Source organism: Mytilus edulis, chromosome 1 (genome assembly GCF_963676685.1).
Source record: "Mytilus edulis chromosome 1, xbMytEdul2.2, whole genome shotgun sequence".
Lineage (NCBI taxonomy): Eukaryota > Metazoa > Mollusca > Bivalvia > Mytilida > Mytilidae > Mytilus > Mytilus edulis.
In genome coordinates this window covers 33,963,709-33,983,328 of record NC_092344.1, presented here as the reverse complement: position 1 = coordinate 33,983,328, position 19,620 = coordinate 33,963,709, and the positions used below count along the sequence as shown (strand labels likewise).

The window sequence follows — 19,620 nt, the reverse complement described above, 5'->3', positions numbered from 1 at the left end:
TAAAAATGAAAAGAATAAACAAACAACAGCACACACGACACAACATAGAAAACTAAAGAATAAACAACACGAACCCCACCAAAAAACTAGGGGTGATCGCAGGTGCTCCGGAAGGGTAAGCAGATCCTGCTCCACATGTGGCACCCGTCGTGTTGCTTATGTGATAACAAATCCGGTAAATAGTATAATTCGGTCGGTCACATTCATGAAAGGGAAGGGGATTGTAGTTACGACGTAAGGAACATATCCGATATCATTTGTGAAACGGTTATTCCATAACGGTCAACCAACTCGTGATGGCGTCCGTAAAATTTACGAAGGGATGATTTCAACTTCACCATTTGGAACTCTTGGTTTAATAGCTTTCTTGTGAGCAGCAACCCTCTATCAAGAAAATCATGATAGGAAATGCAAGCACGGGAATAAGTTAGTTACAGAATCTTTCCTATAAATTTGTTTTCCTTAGAGCCGGTTCATCAGATAAACCTCCTCTTCCTTTAGTCTCTGTTTGATCGTTGTCTTATTGTAATCATACAACATTTTCTAATTCTTATATGTGAACTAAGGAAGCTGTTTATAAAACCACAGCTTCATGGTTAACTACCCAAAACAATCGTTTTTACCTGACACAAGATCCACACACGCTCAGACCTGAAAAATTAAACCCGTTACTATTGAAGGCGGCGCATAAAATGTGTAACTCATATCATGAAATATTTTAAATATTTTTCTGTTTAAAATGCTAAGTAGGTATATCATGAAAATGTAAGTAAATATTAGCTAGTATCAATTGTTGGTTTGACATAGTCTTCATCATGCTGGTTTTCCGACATATCGAAATAATCCTCTTTATCACTATTTACTGAATTATTGTCATGTACACCCCCAGAACTGTCATAAACATCTTTGGTTGGTTTGACACAATCTTCATCTTTTCGGTTTTCCGTCATATATAAATAATCCTCTTTATCACTTTTTACTGAATTATTGTCTTGTCCACCCTTAGAGTTGTCGTAAGAATCTTTGGTAAGTTTGACACAGTCTTTATCTTTTCGGTTTTCCGTCATATCAAAATAATCCTCTTTATCACTTTTTATTGAATGAGTGTCTTGTCCACCCTTAGAGTTGTCATATAGTTCATCTTGATCACTGTTTTCAGTAGTATAACCGTTTAATGCCGTTGCAGCATCATCATAGTCGTTATCTTTATCTTCAGCAGTTAGCTGATACCTTTCTCTATGCATAACAGGTATTTGGGGTATTTCTAGGTGCTCTTCGGTGAATGGAGCAACACACAGGTTAACGGGAGAAGTTTTGCCTTTACTACCCTTATCCGTTGGATCTGATTCGTACTGATTATCAGGTGCACGAATTGATTCTCCTAGAGCATTAATTGGTTCTAAATAGTCATCATCGGGTTCATTGATATAAATATGCTCGTTCTTTATCTCATTATGTTCTATTTTAGTATTTTCATCCTCTTCATTTGACTGCTTTTCTTCCTCTGGAACAAGATAGTCTTTTTGTGATGTTTCATCATCATTTGGATAGTCCGGCGGTACATGAATATAATCACTTAAGTCACTTTTGTTTTCCCTAACTGGACTGGTCTCTAATATGTCTGTATAGTCCGTTGATGCCACCCGGTTGTTATCAGTTTCTGTTGGCAGGTGCTCGTTTTCCCAAGCTTCGTCGTTTTTTAACACGATAGGATAGGTAGGCTGTGTCTGAACGTGCTCGTTTTTCCAAACCTCGCCATTCTTTGACATGATTGGATCGTATGACTCGGCTATCGACATAATTGATCCATTACTTATATTTTGGTCACAAGGTATGGCTGGAAGTTGTCTGCTGTTGGGGTTATTTAAAAATGATGCAGATGGTAGACTTGGAATGTCTCTCTTGCTTCGCCTTCTGCAATTAAACATCAAATGTTAGGTTAAAAAATGAGTGTATATAGTCAGAGTAAAGTAGCCTTTAACATTATTATTTCTATTTGCATGTGCCCATATTTACTTTTGCTGGCCTTCTAAAAAATTAAAAAAATAGTTAAATGTGCCCTTTAAGATCAAAATATTACATCTTGGCCGATAATGCATTTTATACTTTCTTCCTAAAGTTTTATACGCACTATGAAGTTTCTGAGTAAAGCGATGATTGCAAGCAAGCAACGATACACTAGTACTGCTTGGGACAACATCCCTCATAATTACATCTGTTAAAAGTATGATAAATTTTGATTGGTTGACAGTGTATATTTTTCTTTCATCTAATAGATCATCACTGCCGGGTAAATTAACAAGGATATGCATTTTTACGATTTCTTTCCGTGATATTTGCTAAAATATTTATATCTTAAAAAATCCATTCTTAATTTAAGGAGCCGCTTAATCCAACTACAACTGTTAATTTTAAGGTCTTTATAACCAAAAAATAATGGGATTGAACCGAACGTATACCTAAACCTTTGGGAGTAATGCCTGATAATATTTTGTGTTATTTTTTTACAGATAAAACATGTTCAGGAGAGACATTTGCAAAAACATATCCCGCTAGCGGTTTAGGAAACTTTTACATTGAATATGATTTCTAAGTTTTATAACAGCAAGTTCATGGAAATAATATCCATATTTCCAATTTGGTATGGAAGTAACGGTAATTGTATTGGTGCTCGGCAGGTACAAAAATGATACGACAAAGACATAACCGGCGTGGTAAATAGATATTGTAGAATTAAAGTTGCTCGAAAAATATGGTGATCTATACTTATATACCCGTTTCAAATGAGGATCTGTGTACCGGTTCACCTATGTAAATGTATGTGTATTTCACAAAAATTCTTTACGTTGTTTAGTTCTCGTGAACTAAAAATCATGGCTTCCTGAAATACGATAGCCAGCTTCACGTGATGACGGCAGATCTTGTGACAAGATTTCTTACTCTTCTATCACTTATCAACTTTCTGTTACGCATATACTTGGAACTGGGATATCCCCTACTAGTTTGTTATATATACTTACCTTTTTACAATACATAAAATGACAATAATAACAGCCAATAACACTACTCCTCCACAAGCTCCACCAACTATGTACCATGTTTCTACAAAAATATCAGTGTTGAGAAGCGCACCTTGGTTTATAAAAACTTTATACGTCAAAGAAAATGCTCAAACTAAAGTTACACCTAATTCAATTGTTTTGTAGAAACATTTTGCGTCGATTGAAAGGTTGAAATTGGAATTTTCCATGTTTTTAAATCTACTAAGTTGACCTGTTTTGGTCGACTAAAAGTCATGTTTCTCCGGTTATTTCTAGACGTTACTTTCGTAAAGAAAACTCCAAACGAATTGATTCAACAACTCTCAATTTCATTACAAATACAATTGAATACTTAAACGATAAAATGATGTGTTGGGCTTGAACTGTTTAAATTATCAACGGTGAGATGGGTCAAACTCCTCTTTTCCAACCTCCGCAACAGACAAAATCTGTGATTTTCTTTCAAAACATTCTTGGCAATTTAGAATATGTATGAGTAAGGGGTTTGACTCTGAAATCTAGAGCAGTTTTCATATATTCAACAATTAAAAATAAACGGATCGGGACATGACTCCAGCAGAAAAAAATGTGCCTTCGGTACATATATTAGTGAGAGGATATGGTAGAAATGAAATAACTTTCAATCAAAGATCAAATAACATATAAGTTGATAACTATGTACGGTCTTAAACAATGAGCAAATTGCCTACCACATATTCAGCTATAAAGGGCCCCTAAATCACAAATGTTATACTTACGAGAAAATTAACGGTTTAAATAATTTAGACAACAATGAAAGAAAAACAATACTAGTATGATGCACAGCAACAAACCACAACTACTGAATATAAGGCTCTTATCAATGGACATGTAAATACATTATGTAGCAGAGTTAAACATGTTTGCTGGCGCCAAACCCTCTCCAAACCTAGGACAGTGGCGTAACAATTCAACATTAGAACACACTATGAAAATCAGATGAAAACTAGTCAGATTGTTACAAAGCAGAAAAAAAACATAGAAAAATGACACAGACCAGATGTGGTAGGATTTTTATACACCCCCGAAACAAAAAGACATTGAGAAGATATATCAGAGTACTTGAGTTTACTGACAGCTAGTTCAAATCCAATTACAACTAACAACAAAGTATTTTGCCGAAGACTGAAATATCAATGTTGATAGCGACATAAACAGTTTATGAAATATTGACTTGTGCAATAACAAGATACAGATATAGACAGATTGTAGAACCGTGAATGTGCATACGTATATTACAAAATTATTAAGTTTGGTTTTACTTTACTGATAACAAAATCAATATTTATAGATCTAATTACAGTGCTGAATTGGCAACTCTTGAATATCAATTTATTTACACTTTTTAAGGATTGATACGTTTACCCGATTGAATCTTAATTTCCGAATCTCGGTATACAATATCTCCGTCAAAAATATAGGATGATCTATCCCGTTTGAAAGAAGTTTTCTACAGGTACAGCAAAACTTTAAACCAAATCTGTGTGTCAATGGTTGACTTTAGTAAAGTTTTAAGTAATTTTGGTGCGCAATTTATGCCGATAGGAATACCTACAAACTGTCGATAAACTTTGTTGTCAAAACGGGCATAATTGATGTTAATGTATCATGTAGACACTTAAGGATATATATGGTTGAAGGGTTTAGAAAATAACTGTTTTCAAAATATTTAGGAATTAATGATGTGTAGATACATCCCCTAAGGATAAACATTATGGTACACTAAAACGGTCTTGTCAAGGCAATTAAGACAATATTTGGTTAAAGCATGACATCTGAACTATTTAAAAAATATAAGAGGAATTCGTAAAGAAAAGGCGGACTGGACCTGCAAGACAGTCCGGCTTTGCCATTGGGAAAAAAACAAATATATTTATACAAATATCAATTATTTGACCGTAACAGCCAAAAGTCAGGCTTAGATGCCATTTTTCAGAATATTTGATGATACATTGTTTTTGATGCTACACCCATGTGTTTGATATCATAATCCTGTATGTCAAAGAGTTAAAAAAAACATGTTAGGTTCCTTATTGTATAAAGCTTGTATATGGAGTTATAAATTTGTAGACAAGCAATATAAAGTCACGGAACGCTTTCAGAATTGGTGCAATTCATTTCCGATGTTTCGAAATTTGATGCCTTTTCTTTAAAATGTTTCCAGTAAGGTGACCGTACCATTTAATTTTTATACTTTTGTTGTTAATAAATAAAAAAGAATATTATACCTTTGTATTCAAAATACAAAACATTAAAATATTTTGTAATTCTTTTCAAAATGAAGGATTTTAAAAATGTGAGAAAATGTTTGTGACAAAATATGTTATCAGTTGTCAATACAAGGACATTATCAATGTGAAAAATATCCACCAAAGCTATAGGAAATAGCCAATCGTTGCTCTTTGTCATATTCTTTTTTCAAATGTTGGTGTATGTTAACTTTACTCACCATTAGATAGACTTGCTGATTCCCCTGTTGTTGCTACAGTTGGTGGATTTTTTGTGGTAGCGGGAGCAGGTGTTGTTTTAGGTACCGGACATTCTGTTAAAAAAAGAAGATGACATATATTGATATTGCTGCGGTTGATACAAATTTTTACAACATCTCCGGTGATTTTTGCTATTATGTTGAAGTAGACTTCGCTGATCACATGTATGGAATGTCCGTTTCACAGATGACAGCAGGTATGTTCCAAATGTCATATCTACAATCCTGTCCCCTGTTTCTCCGACTGTGACCTACCGAACTAGACTTGTAACCACATGTGGGATAGGATCTGCTTACCCTTCGGGAGCACCTGATATCAATCCATGTTTTGGTACGGTTCATGTTGCTCAGTTTTAGTTCTTTTGTATTTTGTTTTGTTGTTGTTGTTTGTCTCTTTGTCTTTTTTCTTATTTAGTCATGGCGTTGTCAGTTTATTTTCGACAGATTAATTTGACTGTCCCCTTGGTATCTTTCTGCTCTGTTTTAGATCTTTAAGATTTAAAACAAATCTCACTTTAATGAATACATTGACTAATGTCAAATCAATATATAATCACCATTTGTATAAATGCAAATCTTGAAGAAAAAAAAGTAAGATTGAATAACTTATTCTTTTTGATTTAGTTTTTAAAACCTCGCTAGTATTTCAATATCAATGGAAATATTTCAAGTTCACTTCGCGACAACAGTCGAGTAGACAACAATGAAAATAACATTATACCAAGAATACATTAATGTATATGTGTCTATGAAAATAAGTCATATGCACATCAATATTAAATAATGTGGTGGGTTGTATCAGGAAAAAAAATCACCATGTTTGTTTTCTCATCAATAACTTTACAAATAAACCGTGTTCTACATACCTCCAAGATTTTTGCATCCACCTCCTTCGATAAGCGTTATGAAATCAAGGGCAATTACACTGAATACACCTCCGCTTTCGGCTCTAAAGAATATCTAAGTATAAACATAAAACTAGAAATAAATCTGAACTTACAAAACGAAAAGAAATTACCGTTTTTTGCTTGAATGTATAGTTAAGTTTGTTTTTGTAGTTTAAGTATACAGAAAAATGATTCGATTCCGATGGGGACTAAATTTCTGCACTGTATTGCAAAAATGTTGATCAATATTTATGCTTTAACCCGAAAAAAAACACCATGTAATACATATTTTTAAGAAAACAAGCATGTATATTAAAGGGGCACTAGCTACGAGATATATAGAAAATCTAAAATATGTTTTTTTTTGTTCAATCAATAAATTAATGAAAAAGAATAAGTGAAATTATACTTCGCTTTTAGCAGCCAGTATGGTTCAGTTTTGTCAAAATAGGCTAATAAATATTGATAATGTATTATTCACTTGCAAGTTAATAATTCGATCCCATTAAATTTGTAATCATGTGAACTTCAATTTAGCCCCTAAGCTAGAGATTGATAACGTATAAATTGTGTGTGTATAGTTATTTAAAGGAAAGAAATGTCAACATTTATTGAAAGTGAAACAAAGGTAAATCATTTAATTGACTAATTCGATCCATAAAAAATCAGTGTTATACAGGTCAAAACGATGATTAACATATATTTTTAATCTATGATATGAAATTAAACAGACCTAGAAAAACTCAATTGCACATGTGCTTTATATATTTCTATCTTTATTAGGTCTTTCCACTACTCTGTGAAAATACCTACTGTATTTGTTCTGATTATATTTTTTTTATCTTCTGCCAAATTTGTTACGTGTCCTGTATTTTGGTTTCGCAAGATATCGCTTAGTTTTTTTGCATATGATATCAAGCAGTTATTGCACTTTTGAGACTTACCCTGTTTAGTCGAAAACTTTTTTTTGTAAGAGTTATCTCCCTAAACACTAAAGAACTAGTACAAAATTGTGATTAAAATATGCTACATTTAGTATGAAACAAACCAACAACATCTTTCAAGAGTTCAAAAGATTCAATTTAAGGTTAATTGATTATTAATTCAACTTGGTACATGATATAGCCATATGGTCTTATGTAAACTGTTGGTTAACATGTGACCTTGAAAAAGAAACTAACTTTTTTTTTTGAATATGCATATATAAACCTTTCAGTCGAGACAAGTAGAGAATCCCTAATTTGGAAGTAACTAATATCTCCCATAGTACAGGCAAAAGTATATAGAAACAATATATTTTTGGAATCAGTGTTAATAACGCTATCACATGACACCAGAAGTGACATTTTTTAACCGGAAATTGACAACTATCTCCGTTATATCAGGCCAAAATATGTAGGAACATTTATTTATTGAATCAGTATTAAGAAACCTATGCTTGGACGCTTAAAGTAACTTTGAGTAAACCGAAAGTAGCTTCTCATTAATTGTTTAAAAAATTGATGTGGAAAGACCATCAATTGTTCTCAGAACAAATGATTATAAATTTGTGTTTATATCACTAAATAAAGGTAACAGTAGTATACCGCTGTTCAAAACTCGTAAATGCATAGACAAAAAAACAAAATCGGGATAACAAACTAAAACTGAGGGAAACGCATTAAATATAAGAGGAGAACAACGACACAACATTAAAATGTAACACACACAGAAACGGACTAAGCATTATAAAAAATCCTATGAGAATAACAAATATAACATCAAAACTAAATACATGAATTTGGGATAGATAAGTACCGTGACACGTCTTATAGTAATGTGAATTCACACTCAAAAATAAGAGAAAACAAACGACACAACGGAAACACAACATTAAAATGTAACACATACAGAAACGAACTATAATATAACAATGGCCATATTCCTGACTTGGTACAGGACATTTTTATAGGAAAAAATGGTGGGTTGAACCTGGTTTTGTGGCATGCCTCTTTTATGACCATGTGAAATATAACATTAAAATGACAACACAACATTACAGGACTACAATATAAATAAATATTATTACTAATATTGTCATCAGAAGTATTCGGAGGTCAAATCGATCGTTTATTAGACGGCTGAAATACACTCGAAACGAAGCCACATATTTTCGACCCCATGCTCTGTAATTAATTTACTTTCTACTTTTTATTAACTTGATAAATGGTTTACATTTTCATAAATCAAATATTCTAATATGGCGTGCTTCTTTTGCTTTGTGAATAAACCCATGCTCTAAATCCAATAAAATTTGTTTGCACATGCGTATATTGACTTCTTATCAAATTGGCATGCATTAAATATATTTCATCAACTCAAAACACTTGTAAACTCTTAAATGATGCACATGTTGTGACTAATTCATTTGTCATGACTGTAATGTGTTGCAATTCGAAATTGACAAATTTGACCTAGATACGACAACCGTTCATGCTGGCTGTTTAAAACTCCTCCTTCTAAAAAATCACATTGCCAGTCGTTTGCTTGTTTACACACAAACAAGGGAGGTTCATGTAAGAGCCTACACAAAAGTTCTACATTTATACACATTGGACATAGAAATTACCTTGTTTGTCCTTATCAGAATCGAAATAATTGATGCAAGCTATACTTTATTGTAGTTTTAGCATGGGTAGGAATTACATTCGTGTTATTTCAGCCCTCACTATCGCTCGGGCAAAAATAATCACGAATATAATACCTACCCATGTTAAAAACTGCAATAAAGTATATCTTGCATCAATTATTTCTTAATAAGAATTTGAGTCAAATCGGTGAATCAGAAGCACTAAGATTCTATAAATACTGTTCATTTGGTAGAACTTTGTCATTTTCAAATTTTACAAGCAAATACATAAGCATTTTCATTTTTTCTTTCTTTTTGTTTTTAATGTCAGGATATAAGAGATTTAGAAAAGTAACTAGGAATTGTAAAGTATACTTACCCCTTGAGCTTGACTTGACATAAGTGACAAATCAAAAGTCGCACAAAACCAGAAGTCCTCATTTTTTCTTGGGACTGTATTGACATCTGTATATTTACTTGATTCATAGTAACCAAACGTTAAATCCTTTAATGAAGTTCCTTTCATATGGTACTTGAATTTCAAACATGATTCGACGTTTGGCTTACTGAAGTCCATCTTAAGAGTCGACACTATAGCAACAGCATTTGTATCAATTTGAATAAAATACTCTGCAAATTAAAAAGAAACAAATTAAAAACAAAATGTTCATAAAACAATTGAAGGTCTTTCCACATAAATGTTCTAGATTATTGATGAGAAGAAACTTCCGGTTTATCAAAAGTCTCTTATTTCTTAATTAAACATGAAGTCTCATTTTTACAAACTTATGAATGAATTTAGTTTTTTGTTTATTGTAGTTTGTATAAACAATAAAACAGGTAAAAGTAAAATCACAATACTGAACTCCGAAAATTCAAAACGAAAAGTATCTAGTCAAATGGCAAAATCAAATGATAAAACATATCAAACGAATGGATAACTGTCATATTCCTGACTCGTGCAGGCATTTTCATATGTAGAAAATGGTGGATTGAACTTGGTTTAATTGCGCTAAACCTCTCACTTGTATGAAAGTCGCATCAATTTCCATTATATTGACAATGATGCGTGAACAAAATGTCACAGATAGGGGTACAAAAACAGCACGGACCTCACAAAAAACTATTGGTGACTTCAGGTGCCCTGGAAGGGCAGCAGATCCTGCTCCACATGTGTCACACGTCGTGTTGCTCGTGTTGTTATAAAGTCGGTAAATATTCTAATTCGGTAGGTCACATAGGTGAAAAAAGAAGGGGATTATAGTTACGACATATGGAACATACCCGACATCATCTGTATAACGTATATTCCATAACGATCAACCAACTCGTGATGGCGTCCTTAATATTTACGAAGTGTCACCATTTAGATCTCTTGATTTAAAATTGAAAAGGTTACAATTGGGAAGCTGGAATCATCTCTTTAGTCGAAAAGATTTGTTTTCAACCGACCCTCATAGTCAATTTCTAGATACAAGTCCTAATCAAATGGCAAAATCAAAAGCTCAAACACATCAAACGAATGAAAAACAACTGTCAAATTCCTGACGTGGTACAGGCATTTTCTTATGCAGAAAATGATGTATTGAATCTGATTTTATAGCGCTAAACCTCTCATTTGTATGACAGTCGCTTCAAATTTCATTATATTTACAACGATGCGTGAACAAAACAGACATAATATGGGTACAGCTGTCATGACTGTGTCACATTCTCAAAGCTTAACAAAAAAGCACAAAAAGAATCTATCAAATTTAAAAACCACATTCATTGCTTAGCGTGTTTTGACGTCAGAATATGTAAACGTCACATAGGAAGAAATATGAAATAATTTTGTCGTTCAAAGCTATATAAAAAAAAATATAATTTCAAATTTGGAACGGTGGTATACAGGGTTAAAAATTCAAAAGTTATGTTAGAACTAATTTCAGAAACAGACCGAGATTTAAAATTATCCAGAAGGTCTTAAGAATTTTTAAGAATCCACATATGGTTAAATAATACCACTTACCGTGTAAAATAATTTTGTCGTTCAAAGTATTTTCAAATTTATAATAGAACAATAACATAATGACATAGGTGCTTGTTTATCATAAATGTATAATAAGCAGTGCCTGTTTCCATTTAATAACACAAACAGTATCAATATAAATAAACTATAGGCTCTAAAGAGCCTGTGTCGCTCACCTTGGTCTATGTGAATATTAAACAAAGGAAGCAGATGGATTCATGACAAAATTGTGTTTTGGTGATGGTGATGTTTGTACATCTTACTTTACTGAACATTCTTGCTGCTTACAATTATCTCTATTTATAATGAACTTGGCACAGTAGTATCAGTGGAAAATGTTAGTAAAAATTTATAAATTTTATGAAAATTGTTAAAAATTGACTATAAAGGACAATAACTCCTTAGGGGGTCAATTGACCATTTCGCTCATGTTGACTTATTTTAATCTTACTTTGCTGAACATTATTGCTGTTTACAGTTTATCGCTATCTTATTCTATAATAATATTCAAGATAATAACCAAAAACAGCAAAATTTCCTTAAAATTACCAATTCAGGTGCAGCAACCAAACAACGGGTTGTCTGATTCATCTGAAAATTTCAGGGCAGATAGATCTTGACCTGATAAACAATTTTAATCCTGTCATATTCGCTCTTAATGCTTTGGGTTTTGAGTTATAAGCCAACAACTGCATTTTACCCCTATGTTCTATATTTAGCCATGGCGTCCATCTTGGTTGGATGGCCAGGTCACCGGACAAATTTTTAAACAAGATACCCCAAAGATAATTGTGGCCAAGTTTGGATAAATTTGGCCCAGTAGTTTCAGAAGAGAAGATTTTTGTAAAAGATTACTAAGATTTACGAAAAATTGTTAAAAATTGACTATAAAGGGCAATAACTCCTAAAGGGGTCAACTGACCATTTCGGTGATGTTGACTTATTTGTAACTCTTACTTTGCTGAACATTATTGCTGTTTACTGTTTATCTCTATCTATAATAATATTCAAGATAATAACCAAAAATAGCAAAATTTCCTTAAAATTACCAATTCAGGTGCAGCAACCCAACAACAGATTGTCCGATTCATCTGAAAATTTCAGGGCTGATAGATCTTGACCTGATAAACAATTTTACCACTGTCAGATTTGCTCTAAATGCTTTGGTTTTTGAGTTATAAGCCAAAAGCTGCATTTTACCCCTATGTTCTATTTTTCGCCGTGGCGGCCTTCTTGGTTGGATGGCCGGGTCACTGGACACATTTTTTAAAACTAGATACCCCAAAGATAATTGTGGCCAAGTTTGGATTAATTTGGCCCAGTAGTTTCAGAGGAGAATATTTTTGTAAATGATTACTAAGATTTACGAAAAATGGTTAAAAATTGATTATAAAAGGCAATAACTCCTAAAGGGGTCAACTGACCATTTCGGTCATGTTGACTTATTTGTAAATCTTACTTTGCTGAACATTATTGTTGTTTACAGTTTATCTCTATCTATAATAATATTCAAGATAATAACCAAAAACAGCAAAATTTCCTTTAAATTACCAATCCAGGGGCAGCAACCCAACAACGGGTTGTCCAATTCATCTGAAAATTCCAGGGCAGATAGATCTTCACCTGATAAACAATTTTACCTATGTAAGAATTGCTCGAAATGCTTTGGTTTTTGAGTTGTAAGCCAAAAACTACATTTTAACCCTATGTTCTATTTTTAGCCATAGCGGCCATCTTGGTTGGTTAGACGGATCGCCGGACACATTTTTTAAAATAGATTCCCCAATGATGATTATGGCTAAGTTTGGTTTAAATTGGCCCAGTAGTTTCAGAGGAGAAGATTTTTGTAAAAGTTAACGACGGACGACGACGACGACGGACGACGGACGACGGACGCCAAGTGATGAGAAAGGCTCACTTGGTCCTGTGGGCCAGGTGAGCTAAAAATGATATAAGATATATACCAATAAGACAACAACCTTACAACAGAAACAACATTGCAGAAAAAGAGTCAAATGGTAACCAAGAGCAGTGTCTTTATCAACTTTAAATCTAAATCATCTTAGTATACTCAAATTAGCATATGCTTAACAGATACTACAAAACATCAATAATTTAATTTCTTTAGAACAAATCTATTGAACAATGCTCAAAACATGTCAATAATTGGTTGTCGTTTGTTGTATCATACATTTGTTTTGTATTTAAACAAGGCTGCGGCTTTCTCGTTTGAAAATTATTACATTTTGTTATGTCAGGCCTTTTCAATCAGCTTGCTATGCTCATTGTAAATAGCTGTAAGGTAACCTATAATTGCTAGCATCTACTTCAAGTGGTCTCTAATAGATATTTTTCTCATAGGAAATCATAACAAATCTCCTTATAAACTCTAACGAGTTTCTTAACTCGGGACAGGCACATAAACATGTAGCGGAATCCATTTGTAACTAAGTGCTTAACATTCTACTTTGTTATCCACTCTAGCGATAATAACCAGTAACACCATAAATAAACACACTGTAGTTTTATCATTTACAGCTACACATATATAGTGACATTAAAATTTATATACTTATTTGATCTTATTTTTATAGTACATATTTCAAACAGGAAAACATAGCTACAGATTTGAAACATTATTTGATATGGCCACGTGTGGGGCACGTTCCTTCCGGAGCATCTGAAATAATTTCCGGTTTTCGATTGGGTTCCTGCCGCTCAATCCGAAGCTTTATATGTTGTGTTTTGTATGCTTTTGTTTGTCTGTTTTTCTTTTTTTGCCATGACGTCGTCATTTTATTTTCTTCTTCATACGTGTAATATCTCTTTGGTATCTTTTACCTCTGTGTTTTGATTATTTAAGAAAACATACTTCCGTCTGCAGCATTCTGTGGCCCTGATGTTGCAAAATCAGATTTATTTTTTCTGATCCAGGTACCACTGCTCCATCCACAGAAACCTTCTTCAAAACTACATGTAACCCCTGTTTAAATAGGAAGAAAGTGTGTAAATTATCATGTTTATAATTTTCTGGTAAATTCAGCTTTTGCTTTTTAGTCAAGATCTAAGAATTAACATTATCGCTTGTTCAGTATGCTTATCGACAACATATTTGTTGACTTTGGAGGTAGACTTTTTCAACAAATTGTCGGCATTCCTCGGAACGAACTGTGCTCCTCTCCTTGACGACCTCTTATTCTCATATGAATCGGAGTTCCTCCAGACACTTGTCAAAAACAAGAAGATCAAAGAAGCCAGATTATTTAGTTCACTTTCAGATATATTGATGATGTTCTTTCCATTAACAATCCGAACTTTTCTGATTGGGTTCCATTAATATATCCCCAGAATTAGAAAGAAGCAACAGACACGGCCTCAATTTTAGACGTATACCTCGAATTTGACATACACAGTCATCTCAGTACCAGAATCTATGACAAACGAGCCGATTTTGATTTTGAAATTAATCTAATTAGCAATATACTAACATCACCTGCATATGGGATATACATTTTCCAACTTATTCGATTTTCAAGAGCTTGCAGCTCCTACTCATACTTTGTTAAACGTCACCAGTGTCTGAGCAGAAAGTTGATGAATCAGGGGTAAGTCAAAGAACGTCTCGTCCTATTTCTAAAAAAGTTCCTAGAAAAGTCCGAGACCTTGTTGATAAATATTCCGCATCAACTTCGAAAATAATACATGATGATCTTGATTCTGCGTACTGACGTGCTTTATCATCTTGACAATGTGTTATATTGATCTTTTATTTGTATTTACTCTATAATTAATATTACTTTTACTGTTTGGTCTGGTTTCTGCGTATCCATTTGACGTGGCTCGGTCTTATACATCCCGTCAATGTTTTTTTTTATCTTTCATTTTTGTTGGTGTGTTTTGTATGAGCGACTGTGTTTCTTTGGTTCATATGACGGGACTCTGTACTTTGACAGATCCCGGCATTATGTTAGTGTTCTATAATATGTCATGATGAACTGGTTTTATTATAAATTTGAAAATACTTTGAACGACAAAATTATTTTACTCGCGTAGTGGTATTACCATATGTGGATTCTTAAACATTCTAAAGAACTTCTGGATAACTTTAAATCTCGGTCTGTTTCTGACATTAGTTCTAACAAAACGTGATTTTTTAAACCCTGTATACTACCATTCCCCATGTGAAATCATAATTATTTTTTAAATACTTTGGAGGACAAAATTATTTTATATTACTTCCTATGTGACGTTTACATTTGATGACGTCAAACACGCGAAGTAATGAATGTGTGTTTTAAAATTGATGGATGCTTTTTGTACCTTTTTGTTAAATTTTTGTTTGTTTTGAGATTGTAACACTATGATGAATGCTGTACCCCTATTTTGAATATTTTTCCTATCATGTCTATTTTGTTCACGCATTGTTGGAAATATAATGGAATTAGATGCGACTGTCATACAAGTGAGAGGTTTAGTGCTAAAAAACCAGGTTTAATTCACCATTTTCTACATTTGAAAATGCCTGCTCCACGTCAGGAATATGACGATTGTTGTCCATTCGTTTTATCATTTGATTTTGCCATTTGATAAGGGACTTTCCGTTTTGAATGTACCTCGGAGTTCAGTATTTGTGTGATTTTACTATTTATTTGAATTAAAGATTGCAAACATTTTTTTGCAAAATCATGTAAAAAAATTGTAAAAAAAACTTTTTTTTAAATTAAATTTCAAAACAAGATTCAATGTAACAGTGTTTCACTTAAAACTTGATTGAATATACTTGCAACATTGCAAAAATGCTTAACTTAAAGTGGCGAGCATTAGCTGTACAAGGCCCATCATTGTCAATTTTCTTATGAGTAGCGAAAGCTGGCTATCACAATTCTTTTAGGATTTGTTTTATAAATTTGTTTTAACAGTTTAAAAAGTCACGAAAATGTCTTCCTTCATCTTTAGCATCAGAAGAAAGATTACGGCACTTTAGGTTACTGTTCTCATGGTGCATATTGAGTGAGGAAAGTTAGACTGCGAAATTACGATGCTGTCATTTGCAAAAGATGTAGCAATGAAACATAATACTCATTCACGGAATATTGTTGAAACACTTTACCAGTAGACATTTTCATGTTTTGATATAATGCTTTATTTCAAACAAATTATGTAATTGCAAAATGCTCAGTGGTTCGCCTGAAAAACTAAGTCGTTATACAGAAAAGACAAAACACATAAAATAAAACAAATGAAAAGTTGCGTTCTACAAAAAACACACACACACATTATGTAATTACAACCCCTTAGTATTTTCTGTTAACATTATTATGTAATTCAGGCAATGTAAGATTATTTTCTTTACATTACTGAGTTATTTTTTCCCCGTTGACAAGACGAGGCCTGATTTTACTCTTTGATCGCGGAGATGTCCACTGCTGCCAGCCTGTTTAGACCGTTGCAATGTGCGCAATGCCAGAAATGCGCTGATGGATCATCGCACTATACGTGATATAAGGTAAAGTAAAATCTAGTTTAACCAAGAATGAACTTTATTTATCGGGCTGAAGGATATAATAATTTTAATTTTTTGTTATTTTGGTAAAATATGATCGTCATGTGATGTCACCTTGATAATTAACTAGATGGCGAATGTTGCCTCTATACCAAAATGCACACATATAATCGAGATCATGTTATATAATTTGGATTTACTTTGCGGTATGTTATTAATTAATATGAGTATTTGAGACAGTTGCTACTGTCAACAAATAACTTTCATAGATTTAACAAACAAAAAAAATGAAAATAATCAGGGAGAAAAAGAATTCATAATGACTGTAGAACAGACAACACCATAGCGAATATACAACCAGACTTATAAAACATTTCACAGAAATTATAAACATTTGTGACATTATCTCCACCCTGCTTTAGGAATGACACCAAAATGATAAACCAATAATTATACTTACCATTAAGATTGAAATGAGAGAAAAAATACATGTTAATATGAACCCTGTGTAGAAAGAGTAAGATATTTAATATATTTTTTTTTATATTTATTTCTAGTAAGAAAAGACTAAATTAAGAATCGACAGTCATGAGCAATTATTGTTATTGTGTCCTATTATTTTTTGACACTTTTTTTTATCAACACAATTTATTTAAATCTTTATCAAGTTATTTTATTTCCTTGTCAATAAAGAAGATATTGTTTAGTTATATTTTTATATCAATTTTCTATTTAAAAACATGGGTTACTTGATGACCTGTATAGTACATGAAGATCATTTGCGAAGTGAGCTTCGTCGAAGGTACAGGAAGCACCCCCCCCCCCCCCCCAAAAAAAAGTAATTGGCATACTAATAATCTAACAATACTTCAGACTTCATTGATTAAAATTGTAATTGGTTATGCATTTGTGTAGCGCCCGAGAAAATTATATGTTCGGATAGATGTTAAATCGACAATATTCAGATTGCTCCTTTTTCAAATAAAATTGAGAAAGGAAATGGGGAATGTGTTAAAGCGACAACAACCCGACCATAGAGCAGACAACAGCCGAAGGCCACCAAAGGGTCTTCAATGTAGCGAGAATAACCGCACCCGTAGGTGTCCTTCAGCTGGCCCCTAAAAATATATATACTAGTACAGTGATAATGGACGTCATACTAAACTCCGAATTATATACAAGAAACTGAAATTAAAAATCATACAAGACTAACAAAGGCCAGAGGCTCCTGACTTGGGACAGGCGCAAAATTGCGGCATGGTGAAACATGTTTATGAGATCTTAACCCTCCCCCTATACCCCTAGCTAATTTAGAAAAGTAAACGCATAATAATACGCACATAAAAATTCAGTTCAAGAGAAGTCCGAGTCCGATGTCAAAAGATGTACCAAAAGAAAATAAATAAAATTACAATAATACATAAATAACAACAGACTACTAGCAGTGAACTGATATGCCAGCTCCAGACCTCAATTAAACTTATTGAAAGCTTATAACATAGCCAGTATAAATATAAGGAGATTTGGTTAATTGTTTATGGAAAATCTATCCACCAGAGTTCGAGTGAAGTGGATGTTAGTGAGTATAGACAACCGTATATCCTTGAGTAAAGAGTAAAGTTCATGCAGTATAATCGGTTATTAAGGTCCAAACATGACAATTGAGAAACAATTAAATTGAGAAATTTAACAGCCAAATATTATAACAAAACAAATTACGAAAATCAAGTATACCAAACATTTATCAATGATTACCACTGAACTGCAAACCCAATGCCTTGGGACAGGCAAATAAAGAACGCGATTGGATAAGAACTGTTTGTGAGCGCTCAACCATCATCTAGCATGGAACAGTGGTGTAACAGGACAACATAACACACAGATTGGTTTGACTGGTAACTGTTTTAAAATTTCACCCAAGGAGAATATAAAAAAGAAGATGTGGTATGATTGACAATGAACCAAATCTTCACAAGAGACACAATTTCACATACAGTAACAATTATAGATCACCGTACAGCTTTCACCAATGAGCAAAACCCATACCACAGAGGTCGTTAATCATTGAATTGCAGAAGTCGAATATTCAATTTGAGTTGTTAGTTATATAATTGCTTACCTTCATTACACAGAATTAAATCTGTTACCATAAAAAATAATATAATCACCAAGAAGTTTATCCATTTTAAATTCCTAATCATATTTTTGACAAGATATCATCCCGGAAGTATTTTACTTTGTTGTTACCTGTGTTACTTATCATGTGGTGCAAGATTTAAAGTGTCAAAAAACCTAGTGTTCGATAAGATTTGACAGGTAAAGTTCTTTAAATCAGTGATGGTAAAACATATATATATATATGTAAATAAATTCTCATTGTCACATATACTGTGTCACCGATATATTAAAAGCTGTATATGAAAGTTGCATGTCATGTTCACCCATATCACGGAGCAACAGAGATCACCCACATATTTTGGTTTGGTACGTGTTGCTTTGTATTTAGTTTTCTATGTTGTGTTTTGAACACTACTGTTTGTCTGTTAGTCTGTTTAAGCCATGGCGTTGTCAGTATTTTTTTCGATTTATGAGTTTGAATGTCTCTTATGAATCTTTCGTCTCTCTTTTGAGGTCACTTAGTTAAATAAAATGTATATAACTGGATTTGCTTGATTTTTCACAAATAAGCACTTTTTAACTGTAGTAGGCGTTAAAATGGTAATAATGCTACAATTGATGCACTCAATAATCAATTCATTCGCTATTGTTATCACGTCTTTCGTTTTCTGAGCTTGTATTGTGAATAACTGTCCGTATTTTCTTTTGAGTATGATGTTTCTTTTGTTCTATTTGAGGGATGTTTGCTTTCCTCATTTTAGAAGGTCTTGCACTACTTTTACCAGTGATTCATTTAAATGATACTAACCACTTTTATTGTAGAAAAATGAGTCCAGACAGAAAGCAAAACATAAACGGTTGATGATATTTACTTCAAGCAGACGTAAATGTATGATCAACCAAATATGTGGTTTGCGATTGTTTG

At 33.0% G+C, this 19,620-nt stretch overlaps 1 protein-coding gene across 2 annotated transcripts; it reads right to left on the bottom strand.

Moving 5' to 3' along the window:
* Positions 1–704: 704 nt before the first annotated feature.
* Positions 705–18,899, bottom strand: LOC139481504 (uncharacterized). Of its 2 annotated transcripts, XM_071264883.1 has the most exons (7): positions 18,697–18,899; positions 13,947–14,057; positions 9,443–9,693; positions 6,435–6,528; positions 5,530–5,622; positions 3,021–3,102; positions 705–1,914 (listed from the first exon to the last, which is right to left on the bottom strand). In XM_071264883.1, the coding sequence occupies exons 1-7, from the start codon at positions 18,776–18,778 to the stop codon at positions 777–779; spliced, it is 1,851 nt and encodes a 616-aa protein (XP_071120984.1). In that variant the 5' UTR covers positions 18,779–18,899; the 3' UTR covers positions 705–776. The 2 variants fall into 2 exon arrangements, with proteins under 2 accessions (XP_071120984.1, XP_071120993.1); XM_071264892.1 differs by lacking the exon at positions 13,947–14,057 and having other exon boundaries at positions 18,697–18,854.
* Positions 18,900–19,620: the final 721 nt, after the last annotated feature.